At 53.9% G+C, this 13,496-nt stretch overlaps 1 protein-coding gene and 2 non-coding genes across 12 annotated transcripts in view; all 3 read right to left on the bottom strand.

Annotated features, from left to right (window-relative positions):
* Prrc2b (proline rich coiled-coil 2B) overlaps positions 1-13,496 on the bottom strand; it is an 80,061-nt gene that overhangs the window by 5,212 nt on the left and 61,353 nt on the right. For 7 of the 10 annotated variants that reach the window (XM_057754709.1, XM_057754716.1, XM_057754718.1 and 4 more), the window contains 14 exons: positions 12,464-12,666; positions 12,003-12,148; positions 11,435-11,576; positions 9,894-9,976; positions 9,302-9,493; positions 9,001-9,198; positions 8,589-8,675; positions 7,607-7,711; positions 7,259-7,451; positions 6,463-6,560; positions 5,230-5,357; positions 4,683-4,923; positions 2,598-2,753; positions 1,905-1,996 (listed from right to left, as the gene is read on the bottom strand). In XM_057754709.1, coding sequence (XP_057610692.1) covers positions 1,905-1,996; positions 2,598-2,753; positions 4,683-4,923; positions 5,230-5,357; positions 6,463-6,560; positions 7,259-7,451; positions 7,607-7,711; positions 8,589-8,675; positions 9,001-9,198; positions 9,302-9,493; positions 9,894-9,976; positions 11,435-11,576; positions 12,003-12,148; positions 12,464-12,666 — 2,064 coding nt within the window. The remainder of the gene's footprint in view (positions 1-1,904; positions 1,997-2,597; positions 2,754-4,682; positions 4,924-5,229; positions 5,358-6,462; positions 6,561-7,258; positions 7,452-7,606; positions 7,712-8,588; positions 8,676-9,000; positions 9,199-9,301; positions 9,494-9,893; positions 9,977-11,434; positions 11,577-12,002; positions 12,149-12,463; positions 12,667-13,496) is intronic. The other 3 variants (XM_057754714.1, XM_057754717.1, XM_057754719.1) reach the window with 1 other exon arrangement.
* On the bottom strand, positions 3,251-3,335 carry LOC130864995 (small nucleolar RNA SNORD62). Its single transcript, XR_009056039.1, has one exon. It is a non-coding gene; the product is annotated as a small nucleolar RNA SNORD62 (small nucleolar RNA).
* On the bottom strand, positions 6,813-6,897 carry LOC130864996 (small nucleolar RNA SNORD62). The gene has a single exon (XR_009056040.1). It is a non-coding gene; the product is annotated as a small nucleolar RNA SNORD62 (small nucleolar RNA).

Raw genomic sequence — 13,496 nt, 5'->3', positions numbered from 1 at the left:
GACGGGGAGAAGGGTGGTCACCAGTGTCCCTCGGCACTTCCAGGAGACACACCCAGGAGAGGAAAGGCAGCCCTTGCTGTGAGCAGGCAGACGGTGGCTGTCCTCAGGCTGTGGAGCGTCTGGACTAGTGTAATGCAGGGCCCAGATAAAGGTTGCAACCAGCACCAAGGAACTACAATGGGAGTTTTCTCATCGGCTCTCTACTGGGGAAGGGGAGGAACCCACAACTGCTTTTAGTCCCCGAACCCCTCAGATGTTTGAAGAAGAAAGGTCCTGTGTCCGAAAGAGTACTAGGCAGATGTCAGTGGGTGTCTTGAGTGTGCAGCTGTGAGGTGCTGGGACCTACCACCCTACTAAAAGCCACCCTGTGGACAGCATACCCCTGCAATGTCTGACCAAGGACTCCCTTTTTTTGCAAGGCATGTATAGCTCAGTTGCCGTTTCTCAAAACCTTGGGAAACTATACAAGTCCCGGCCTGTGACATGACACCCAACAGCCCCTTCACCTCTAAAGAGATAGTTCCTAGGACCTCAGATACCTCACTACGAAGACTCAAATCCCTCAGACAGTTACATGTGTTTACATGTGGCCTAGCCATGTTCTCCAGCAGTAATAGGCCTCATGAGTTCGAGTTAGCATGTGCTCTACACTGACCCACAACACGCAGCTCCTCCTATATACTTCAAAGCTCCTCTCTAGACTGCATACCAACACTATGCAGATAGCACGTACACTATATTGCTTAGCAATGAGGACAAGAAACCATTTTTGGTCCCTTCCCCTCCCAAATATTTCCAATCTGCAGATAGAGAGCCAACAGTTTCTCCCGAGGACAAGGCTGCTTCCCTACTATACTCAGGCTAATGCAGTCGCACTGGGCAGAACTATGGTGTGGGCTCCTTTCTGAAGCTTCCTTCCCCCTCCCTCCATGAACACTGTGCTGGGCTGTACTCCACACAGCTCTGCTAAATGGGCCTGCTGCCAGGTAATGGCAGCAAAACAAAATGCACTGGGGCTGGAGAGATGGCTCAGCGGTTAAGATCACTGGCTGTTCTTCCAGAGGTCCTGAGTTCAATTCCCAACAACCACATGGTGGCTCACAACCATCCATATAATGAGATCTGGTGCCCTCTTCTGCCCTGCAGGTGTACATGCAGATACTGTATACATAATAAATAAATAAATATTTTAAAAAAAAATACATTCATGCACAAACAAAAAGCCGCAACAGCAAAAACTGGGGGGTGTCCATCAATCCCCCTTTTGTGGAGGTGGCACAATGGAAGTAAGTTCCGGTCCAACACAGCCGAATGTCAGGTCAAATAGTCACAGTGGAGGCAGGACACAAGATGGCAGGACTCTGCCTGCAGACTGTGTTGAACTGCAGGTGTGTCTGTCCCATTCCGTGTGTAAACACAAGGCACCAAGCTGCACACACCATCAGGCCCAGCTAGAGCTATATGTCCCTAACCCGGCACGGGGACCAGGAGCTCCTGCACAACCCAGATACCTCTGAATCGGGCCAAGGAGAACATGCGTGGTTACTAAGGAAAACAGTGGGCACCAGTCTATGGTATGGGAAGAAAGGCCACCCACACCCAGCACTAAAAGTCCCGAGAGGGGTCAGAGGGTAAGCTTGGATACGAGACCTTGAGGCTGAGGCTGACACCCCAGAAAGCCCTCTCACTCCTCTGAACATCTTACTCTGCAGATCAAACCCGGCTTCCCTAGGACTCCCTCTGCCAGTTAACTAAAGCACAGCACGCTACATGCCGCAGTGATGCCAGGGTATGCGAAGGGGCCATGCTGCAGTGCTGCCGCCATTCTCCCCGGACACAAGGGCTCTTGGGAGCGACTTATCAAAGACCTAGCAGTGGGCCCCACCCCCAGGATTCATCTTTACCTGTAGGCTTGCGGGGATGGTGCAGAGCCTCCAGAAGGAACATTCTGTTTACTGTCGGCAAAGTGGAAGCCTTTCAGCTCCATCTGAGCGGACTAGAGTAGTCAAGAAGCAACACGGTCACTCAGCAGCCCATAGTGGTCCCAACCCCAACCAGGCTCAAGGGACGGCTGTCTCCTAGTGCTTATTGTTTCTTTCCCTGTGGACCATCACCTAGATACCAGCCACATCAGAGTTCCAGTGAGCTTATAAGAAGTGCAGACTCAGCCGGGCGGTGGTGGCACACGCCTTTAATCCCAGCACTCGGGAGGCAGAGGCAGGTGGATCTCTGTGAGTTCGAGACCAGCTTGGTCTACAAGAGCTAGTTCCAGGACAGGTTCCAAAACCACAGAGAAACCCTGTCTCGAAAAACAAAACAAAAAAGAAGTGCAGACTCCTGTTTATTCAAGAGTCTGGGCCCTGCATCTGTGGTGGCTCCAAGTGGCTCCTCCCCATTGGCTGAGGCAGTGGCTGCACACTGTTCACATGCCAGAACCTGTCTAGTTTACACACACGCAAGGAGCCTCTGGCATTTGGGACTTTGCAGACCTTGCAGTGTGAAAAAGCCACATGTGGTTGGGAGCCTGCACTCTCTGTAATCAGCTCTGTTCTAGGAGTCTCATTTGAACAAAGCCCCCATTCTGGAACCACCTTTACCTCTCTGCTGGTGTTCAGGACCGGTGGTTGGGAGCCAGGTGGAGGAATCCTTCGGGGGGCCCCAACAGAGAGACTCTGTCCTGGAGGCAGCTGAATGGACTGTGGCAGGATCAGTGGCTGCTGCCCGGAGCCATACCGAGGCAGTGGCATAGTGAGCTGTTGGGTCACAGGACAGTCAAGGGGCAGAATGACCCTGGAGAGGAAGCTAAAGCATGCAGGTGGGGAGTGTGCGCAGCACTCCTGGGTGCTCGGGGAACCTGTAGGGGGCTGTGTGGCCTTAGGGAAGCCACAGGATTAACCTGCAGACTCGAGCAGTGACAACTACAGAAAGCCATACGTGACACATGTATCATATGTCACAAGGTCAGACGGCACTCAGAGTACAGGCTCGCGGGGGAAGACAGCAGAGAGCTCCCCCAAGGGAAGCTGCTCAGGAAGTCTCTCCTTATGTCCCTTTGTGTGGCCCAAAGATGTGAGGCACACTCTTCTGCACCAATAGTGGCAAAAAACAAGACCAAACTGGAGCCTCAGAGACCCTTCTGGAGCATACCAGACAGCAGAACAGCAGCTCCCACAGGGCCCAAGCGATCATGACAAAGTTGGCAGGGGGGAAGGGGGGAATTAAGAGTTGGGGGGAGGCTGGGCCACTTAGGTCTCTCAGTCTCTGTCCTCTTCATCTCCCTGCTTTGAGTCCACAGTGGAGGGTCAGAAGGATCTATTGGAACTGCATCACTGAGACTTGTGGTGGCACCAGGACCTCAGAGCAGAGTCCAGCAGGAACAGATAAAAGTCAAGCAAGAGATGCCTGGGCTGCTATACTCACTGCAGTCTATTGGGGACCACGGGCAAAAGGGGCAAAGAGTTAAGTCCCTGTAGAGACAGCATGGCACGGGTAGTGAGGACGCGTGTGACACAAACACCGAGTCTTTCCTACAGGCAGAGGTAGCAGGAGCACCTGAAGGACCAGCAGAGGCAATAATAGGAGGAGGATGGGGGATAATGGAGACTGATGAGCAGAATGAGAGGGACCCAGCATGCTGGAGCTGCCAGCAGAAGACACAGGGTTGTAGAAATGAATCTGCGAATGGGCAGTGCTTGGATGATGACCAGAAAGGAGAGCAAAGACAGGAATGAAGGTGACATCCACAATTGGACAGCAGCAGGGGCAGGTGAAGGAGAAGAGGGCGTGAGGAGAAAGGTGAGCTAGGGATAATAGTGTGAAGATAACTTGAAGAGTGGGGGCGACTGGGGGATGCTATAATGGGTGGCTGGGGTGCAGTCCAAAGATGACCCTCAATTAGAGGCAGCACTGAGCCTATATCTACACTGATAGGAAAGAGAAGGGTACTAGCCAGGGTGGCCTGCAGGACGAGGGGGGGGCTTCCTAGGAATAGGATGCTGCTGTGGGCCAGAAGTACACAGGCAGGGAGGTGTGACCACGGGTTTCTGTGGACCATCATCGCCTGTTTCTCTGGCGATGGGAAGCAAGGCAATGGGGAGGGGGCAGCATGGGAGAAGCAGCAAGAAGTGGGCTGTTCGGATGTAGGGTTGCTGGTAGACAGAGGGAACGCATGGATGTGGGTCTACACCCTGGGGAAAAAACAAGCCATGCCACAGGGTTGAGAGGAGAGCTCTTTCCAGTAGTGTGGGGTTGGACCATTGGGAGTTATTAGTCAGAAAGGTAGAGCTGGTGACTATGTATGACCAACACTGTGGGCATGGTCAAGGGCATCAAAATGGAGTTAACAGTGTCAACCAGGAGCCCACAAGAAGGAAGGGCCCAGTGACAGACTGGCCAGTAGAAAGCTCCAACATGCAGAGAGGGCAGGCCTGCCATCTACGACTCAGGCTCAGGTGGAGACTGGAAGAAGGGAGGAACAAAGTCACCTGCCCCACTTCCATTCCCACAGCCTCTATCTGGGGGCTGCAAACGTCTCTCCAACAGAGCTCTGAGGAAAGTTAGGTCAGTAGAACATAGTGGTGTGGGGACGAGAAGAGCCTCTGCAGCAGAGACATACACATGACATCACGGGGGCAGCTGAGAGAGCTGAGGAAGGCAGGGGCTTGAGAGAAAAGCAAACTGACCTGTGGAAGCTGGGAATCCAACATCTGGGAGGTACCCAAGCCTGTAGCTTGGCCGAGCTGGCCCTCATAGACCAGTGCCTGGTTACTACTCATGGGCTGGTAGGGTGAGCCGGACTGTGGCTTCACCATCTCCAAGGGCTGTATGCCAGGAAACGCAGAGTACGGGGGTTTCAAGGCTGTGCCCCCAGAGAGGATCATAGTGCTGGGTGGTGACAGGCTGGGATGCATGTACACCTGAGACCTGAAAAAGCCAGGTGGACGTTAGCTGTTGTCAGCACTGGGGAGCACAGCAACCGAGGGCTTGCGCACAGATCCGACGTCCCCAGGAAACTATTCAGAGGGCCTGAACAAGCCCAACACTGCTGACTGGGGACCATGAACACACCCGAGCTGTGGCAGGCCCAGGAAGACGCAATGATGCCAAAGCTGAGGCCATCATGCATACTGAGTGGGAGTGGGGTGTGGGAGTAGCAGCTGGCACAGGAAGAACATTGCCTGGCACAGGAGCACAGGCAAGCACAGCAGGGAAGCGCACAGTCTCTCTCACCTGAAAGGCTGCAGTGAGCTGAAGATCTCCTGGGACTGGGAGACAGGGAGCCCACCCCTCAGCCCAAGCTGCGCCTGGGCCTGCAGAGATGTGTGGAGGGAGAGCGGGATCTGCTGGGCAGTGGCAGCCTGCAAAGAGGAACCAGGTGATGACTGCATTGAGCCCAACACGCCTCCCCACCTCCACCTGCTCCTGGCCTGTCAGCAAGGGTGCGTCCCAACACATCTGATCTGGTTTCCCACAGCCAAAGATCAGCAGCAGGAAGACAAGGCACGGTGGAGCCCTAACACTGGGACTGTGCACGGCAAAAATGCATCCAGCCAGGCATATACATCAATGGGGCGGATACGTGCAAGGTGAGTGTAATGTCTGACACTTGTAACAACGGTCTGTGGGTGTCTGAGGCTAGAAAACCTCTCTAAGCTTCAGGTCAGCTAGGGCTAAATAGTGTCAGCCTGACTACAGAGTAAGATTCAAAAATCATAGGGGTTAGAAAGATGGCTCAGTGGTTAAAAGCACTTGTTCTTACTGAGGACCTGGGTTCAGTTTTCAGCAGCCACGTGACTGCTAACAACTGTCTGTAAATCCAGTTTGGAGGATCTGATGCTGCCTTCTGGCCTCTGTTCGCAGTATATGCACATAGCGCATAGACAAATGTGCAAGCAAAACACCCATATCAAATACTGAAAACAACCCCTTAAAGAATAAAAGGGAGCACTGAGATTCATCAGTTGGATCAAAATCTTGGAAAACTAAGCACAACATGTCTTGAGAGCTATGACAGCCCCCATCCTCTGGATCAAGACTCGCAGTAGGAAGGAATGCTGCCGTGGTGTGTAGGAGGCCAGTATCAGTCTTTGGAGGAGGTTCCAAATCAGACTGGCCTTCAGCACAGACAGAATGTCAATCTTGTGCAAAGTCAACACCCTGCCTGTTCCTAAAACTCTCTCTAATGCATCTGTGCCCAGAGACCCAGACTTTTCAGGACCCCTATAGCCAATGTGCCCCCACTGCAGCTGACCCCAGCTAAGAGAAGCAAGTAACAGCACCTGGGGTGTTTACTCCATGCCTCTTTCTCTTTCAGAGATTCTTTCGACAAACACTTTCTGGGTGCTGTGGTCTGCCAGTGCTGGGGATCACAGGGGACAGGGGGCAAGATCACCAGCAAAGAAATGCAGAGAGACCAAGGCCACGCTGCCTCTGACGTCTGGCCACTTGGCTTCCCACCCTCACCTGCTGGTAACTCTGCTGCTGAGGTATCGTTTGAGGAACCAGCCGGGGCTGACTTGCAAACACGTGGCCGTCCAGGTACAGAGGTGGGAGGTGGTTGCCTGGAGGAAACAGAAGGCAGACAAGGAAGAAAAGGATCAAGTCTCCTCACTGCACACGGCCACGTTCCCCGGGGGACTCAGTGGGGCTGAAGACACGTGTGAGCAGAGGCTGTGTGATTCTCTGCTGTAACACACACCTCAGGCAACCCAGGCAGGCTCCAGTGCAGGAGCAGAGTTCCTAAGCACTTAACCACTCACCAGCGGGGCTGGGCCTTTGGGAGGGCTATTTACTATGGAAGAGAGCTGCTCAGGTCTCTCAGTCTCTTTCCTCTTCATCTCCCTGCTTTGAGTCCACAGTGGAGGGTCAGAAGGATCTATTGGAACTGCATCACTGAGACCTTGGCAGCTGGGCCCTCAAAATCCCCAGTAACAAGCATAATGACAGTAAAAGAAGCACAACAGCTGCCAGCAATGGGGGACCCGAGTTTAAGTTCCTGAGTCATGGTGTAGTCACCCCGTGGACAGGGTCACCAGCCTGCTTTATAGGAGAGGTGACATTAACCAGGGTCTGACTGCTCACTCCTCTCTGGCCACTCCCTCCCTGTGGTACAGCAATCCTTCCTCCCACAGCAGAGCACGTGGGAAGCTGTAACCCTGACTACAATCAAGCGTCACTCTGTGAGAGCAGAGCTGATAATCCAGCTTCTCTCCATAGCGAATGGAGAAGGCTCCCGAGCCTGGCTCAGGGGATGTGATACCTGGCATCGAAGCAGAAGGCGCTACAGAAGCCACAGGCATGGGTGGCATGGACACTCCACCAAAGGAGCTGTAGCTGACTCCGTTGGAGGCGCCCACAGAGGAAGGAGGCTGGATGCCCGAGCCTGCACCTCCTGGAGAGCTCTGCTCCGGCAAACTGGGGGAGTTTTCCCAAGCCTTGCGTGCAGACTCCATCTTTGGAAGCAAGAGGAGGGGAGGGATGCAAATTACTACTGGGGACAAAGGGGACAGTAGCAATCTAAGCCAGGGGCGCAGAAGGGTTCCCTCTGTACCTCATCACAAGCTGAGGCACTGGTGAGGACCCTAGACCAGTTCAGGCCCGACTTTACCTTCAATGTGAGGTCTGCCGTGGGGAAAGACATGGGGGACAGGCCGATGGCTCTCTGGATGTGGTGATCCCGCCGAAGGATGGGGATACTCTGCGTCAGTCCTGCCTGGAGAGGACAGCAAGGAAGTCATGGGCATAGGCAGGGCTCAGGGACACGGGGTAGCTGCTCATCTGAACACATCGCCATGACCAGACTACCTAGAGCAGGCTGCGTAGTTCAATGTCACCTCCACACCCACACTCCACTAGACCTCGACAGTCATGTCCCAACACACACAAATACACACACACACACACACACACACACACACACACACACACACTCACATGCTGTCAAGTACCTGGTTTGGCAGAAACCTAATGCCTGGCTTGGGAGATGGCCAGGTCCAGAGAGCAAAAGTGGTGACTGTCACTCAGCTCTCTGGGCCCTCCTAACACAGGTTGGAAATGCAGTTACTGGACCAACCATACATAGAGTGCCGGGCTTATTAGCCAACTTAACAATTCACGCAGGATTCCCAAAGTCAGGAGACCTGGCTAACAGTCTTTCAAACACACTGAACCCAAACTGTTTTCATTCAATGCCTGGCAATGTTCTCCAACCCTGTAGGGAATGCTGCCTGGGTGTCCTCCCTCATCCAGCAGTTCTACAGAGGACAGATCAACGAATCCAAGCAGCTCACAAGGTTGAAGCTCCCTCTCCTGAGCACCAGTGCTTAACCACTGTTATCCACTGGCCATGAAAGGCCAGTCTGAGGACGGGCACGTGTGGCTCAGTGTTAGAGTGCTCTCTCACTATGGAGAGCAGTCTGCACCACAGCTGGCCCAACGGAAGACTGGAGGAACTACAGGAAGACAAACAGCCCAGACACTAAGAGGACTGATACCAGCTCCAGCCAAAGGTCCCCAAACTTAGTAACAGTCCCACCACGGAGTGGCCAGCATGGGTGTGGGCAGAGCTGGAGGAAAACGTGCTGACTTACATTACTAGCCAAGACATCCTGAAGCTTGGCAACTGGATTCCCTACAGGACCAGAAGCAGAACCAGGGGGCAGGCTGAAATCAGAGTCCTGGAAGAGAAGAGTACACAGTGTCTAAGCCCCGCCCAGCTCACCTGTCACTGGGCCCACACCAATGAGGCTGTCCACTATGCAACACTCACCAGAGTTACAAGAGGGGTAACCACACACACAAGAAAGGAAGTCACCTGACTTGTCTCTGCCTACCCTGGTCATCTACGTAGCAATCCCGTAATACCTGCCTATCCCTGACTCTGCCAACACTCTTCTCAAAACAAAAGAATACTCAGCTTCTATCTCTTTTTTCCTCTAGGAGACAATCCTATTTGTCCACCTAAGCACAAAAAACAAAGAAAAGAGTGAAAGTGAAGCTCACTTTTGGGCTGACTCCAAACTCAATGGGTGGCACAGGCAGCACGGAGTCCACATGAACCTCCACCCCGTTAACAGGCGGGACGACAGCCCCTTGCAGCCGCTCGGCCCCCTCCGAGCCCTTTCTGTTTTTCAGGGAGCGCTCATTGCCGATGGGTCCTGGTCTGTGCTCCTTGCTCTGTCCAGACCCCTGCTCTGAGTCCTGGGTGAGAAAACAGAGAGGCTGAGACACACAGGCTTCCATGTGCCCTTGGCATCAACCTTCCACCCAGGCCCTGGCCCCATGTAGGGGACTTTCAGGTTACCTTGTGCTCAGACTGCTTCTGAGCTTGGTCCTTGTGGCTGTCGGCCTTGGATTCTGTCAGGCCAGGCCCGCTCATCTCCTCTGGCTTGAGTGTACCATACGGGGAACTGCGCTGTGAGGAGGTCGCAGAGGATTCCCGAGACTCAGCACTCAAGTCGACGCCACTATCTCCCTGGCTGCTCTTAAAAGCCTGCTGTGCAGAGCACAAACGGGGTTAGAGCCCTGTTCCCAAACTGCAAAGCGCAAGCAACTGCAATGTGCACGCAGCATTGGCGTTCCTCCCCATCACCAACATCCACCACTTCAGTCCCGACCTGGTGACAGTGGCTGCCCATGGCCCATGCCCAGCTTAATGAAAGCGTCAATGCCACTCAAGCTCGTGACCACAGCATGGGCTGAGACCAGACTCCCAAATGTACAGGTGCCGGCTAAGACCAGCTCCAAGGGGCTTTCAATCCAGATGTCTCTTCCTTGTCTCTCTGCTCACGCAGGCACCACAGAGAAACCAGAGACCAAGGCTAATGAGGATGACAAGCTAGGGACCACAGCAGGGCACTGTAGCAGCAGGGCACGTGCGTGGTGGTGGCACTCACCTCTGAGGTGCCAGGCTCAGTGCTGCTGAAGGCAGTAACAGCTTTCCTCCATGAGTCGCTGGCTGCGCCCTGCACAGGGAGGGCTGCCAAGGAGAGGAGACAGAGTCAGGGCACCAGAGAGACAGGCAGTCTGGAAGACACAAGCTTATGAGTTCCCTTCCACTGGCGTGGACACCCACTGAAACAAGCTACGGACACACGGCCCAGGTGCTCTGCATTCTCCTTGTGACCGGACCTGATCCAGGCACTGCCGAGAGTTTCCCTCAACAACCTTCACATGTAAACAAACACAGAAGTGAAAAACCCAAACCTGCTCAAAATCTAATCCATTTTACACTGTTTTGGTTTTTTTTTTTTTTTTTTTTGGCGTGGTGTGGGGGGGCGGGGCTCCATGGATAAGGAAAGCTGTTTTTAGACAGGGTCTTCAATAATAGGTCTGGCTGGCACTCGCAAACCTGCCTGTCTCTGCCTCCTGAGTGCTGAGACTAAAGGTGTGCGCCCCACACCCGTGCACTCCCTGGTCCTTCCTCCCTTCACCTCTCCACTGGCCCCATGCGGACACCACCCTGCAGCAGAGCTGCAAATCAGCAGCTTCTCTAAGTCTCTGAAAGGTCCAAGCAGTTAACCCACAGACCTTTCCCAGAATCCAACCACAGCCAGAGCTAGAGCCTAGAAATGTCTATGCCCCCTGAAGCCACACACACAGGGGCCTGGTCTGGACAACAGCACTGCAGAGCCCTTGACTTCTCTGAAGACGACTGTTCTTTGGTCCGCTGCATGCTGCCATGCCCATCTGGCTGCTGGAAGTTCTAGGAACTTACTGCATATGCATGCTGGCAGTCCACTGGTGCCATGCTAAGTAAGGACCCCGTCACTGAGCCACACCTCTAGCCATTGTTCTGTCTTTACCAGGCCGAACACCATGTGGCATTGCTTTGCTATAAACAAAGTTTTCACCAGGAATACAAGGATGAATGAGACTATGAAAAACCAGGCTTGCAGGGACTTAAGTCAGCCATTGCGGCATTTGTTCCAGCCTGACGTCAGCTATTGCTCTGCAGGGTGGGCTCTCCTAGCTCCTCTGCAAGCCACAGAAAACCTTCCAGTCAACTGCAATCTTCCAGTTCACAGCAGGCCCCACTCGAAGGAGGACTTCAAGAACAACTTGATCATCTGGAATGGCTTTGCATTTTAAACGGCAAGTTCAGAAGCACGGCTTCGAGCGGGACATTTCAAACAAACAAAACTACGTAAAGGAAAGCACACTTACTTTAATCTGAACTTTGCCCTTTTCCTCCTGTTGGAGAAGGGCATTCCCTAGCTCCTCCTTGCCATCTGCCATCCTTCCTCTAGTTAAGGCTTGCTACTGGCTCTCCTAGTCTACCGTATTGGCACCAGGGATGTCAACCGCCCGCAACTTCTGCAGCAGCTGCCTCAGCGCCTCAATCCAGGTGACGCTCAGGGACCACTCACACTCCAGGCTCGAAGGCATGACTCTCAGAAACGAGCCCCGCCTTTTCTGAGCCGGGCACCCACCTCACCTTGGCTGCCGCTCTCCCAGATCTCAGTGCCCAGGCTGCTGCCAGGCACGGCCACATCGCCTTGCTCCAGACACAGGCTGTTCTGCTTTTTGGCAAACCGAGGAGGAATACGTGAAGAAAGGCCTCGACCTTTGACAGGGACCTAGGAAAAAAAAAGAGGCTAATGCAGTCTAGCCTAAGACATGAGAGATGACTAATTCTCCTGGGAAAAGTGTCTTGGCTCACTACACCACTTGGACTAGCTTGTGATGCCTGATGCTTGTCTTCAAAACCTCGGACAGGCCCAGGAGCAGGCTCAAGAAAGAAGTACCGAGTCTCAAGCTGGGCCCCTGAGACTTATAGGAACAGGAGACACCAAGCCCGGCTGGGACATTAAGGAAAAGATGAAGAAAAGTGGTGCTGAGACCCAAGGTCACACTTCGGTTGTTAGACCCTGACAGGTCAACCTCTTTGTGACTCCATCTCCTGCTGTCTGTCTGAGGACAGCAGTGGCAGGTCGGAGACAATGCGTGCCTGACTCTCTCCCTTCCTCTTCCACCCAGGCTGTCCTCTGGTCCACGGCTCTTACCTGAGCAGCCTGTTCCTTCTTTCTTCTCTCCTCTTCCAGCAGGCGGCGCTGCTTCTTAGTCAGGACTTCAATGAAGCCTTCGCCCACCATGGAGCCCACTTCACTCTCCTCCCCAGGGTTGGACCCGCAGTTGTCAATGATGGCATCTGAACCAAGTCACAAGAAAGAACAGGCGAGTCATGGTCCAGGTACCTGGAACCCAGCACCTACCTGGCTCACAAGTCCACTTATCAAAGAGCAGTCTCAGCCTGGACAGGGTGCCCCCACCCCTCTCTTGCCTAACAGCCTGGGACATCGCAAGCACAACCCAGAGGTGCTCAGGCACCATGACGGAGAAAACTCACAGACCCAGTTCTGTCTGTTTGCCAGCCATGCGGCCTTGAACATGCCACGGATTCAGCAAGGCTAGAAGCATCTTAAGACAGGGGTCCTCCAAGTTCCAGAGCCCAGCCCCAACTCACTTCCATAGCCCAGGTCAAACTGCTTCCGGGCCTCTTCCTGCTGCTCACTAGCCCTCTGAGCAGCTAAGGCGGCCTCCTTCTCTGCTTTCTTACTGGTGGCTTCAGGACTGTTGGAGCTGGCATGAGCAGTCCGCTCCAAGGCATAAGATGAGTGGCTGCCACCACTGCAACCAAGGCCTCCAGGCAAGGCCTCTTCTGGAGACCTGCAAAGGAAGGGGGAGCGCATGAGTTTACCATCACTCAAAGGCTAGGAAAGAGGGATGAGAAAAAACTTCCAATGCACAAGGCCCACACACAGACACAGCAGCTATCTAGCTCCAGTTCCTTCTACTGAGCCGTCAAGGGTCAGGAGGGCCTGCCAACAATACATGCTACATGCCGGTTCAGTTCTGTGGGCCAGGGCTCTACCTCAACAGGGGAAGGCGGCTGTCAGCAGCCCCCTCCCAGCTTCCCAACCCTACCCCCTCCACTGCATGCTGCCTGCAGGAGACTGCAGCGGGGAGAAGGGGCTGGGTAAGTGCGCCCAGGACAGGGCCACCAGCCTTTCTGTACAGGCTTTCTTCGCTGAAGGGCTTCTGAACACATTCATGATGGCTTGTGGGGGCTGAAGTGTGGTCGCTTGTAAGAACAGACGCTTTCTCGGGTAAACTTTCTCAGGGTATGTACACCCTGGCTGTGAACCCTGAATTATGAGGACAGGAGGGGTGAAACCTCTGTGCATTCCCTGGAACATCAATCTGAGGCATTGACTGGGCAGCAAGCTCATCTTCAAGCAAGCCTGGGGCAATGGGCCAATAACTAACAGACTACTATTCTACCCAAAGGCTTCCAGTTCGAGAACCAGGTTCATCATGAGCTGCAAGTAGCCTGCTCCCCTCTACTCCTGGTGGCTCCAGACCTTCCCAGGCAGCAAGAGGGAAGCAGGACCACTAAGGCTAAGAGCTATCTCCACATGGTCAAAAGGCGAGTGATGTCTCCTGGCCAGCTCCAAGCAGGAACAAGCAGGTAGACTGGGCAGGGCTCTCCAGGCACC

The sequence above is a fragment of the Chionomys nivalis genome, chromosome 22, assembly GCF_950005125.1.
Source record: "Chionomys nivalis chromosome 22, mChiNiv1.1, whole genome shotgun sequence".
In the NCBI taxonomy this organism is placed as follows: Eukaryota; Metazoa; Chordata; class Mammalia; order Rodentia; family Cricetidae; genus Chionomys; species Chionomys nivalis.
This window is presented reverse-complemented; position numbering and strand designations above follow the sequence as displayed.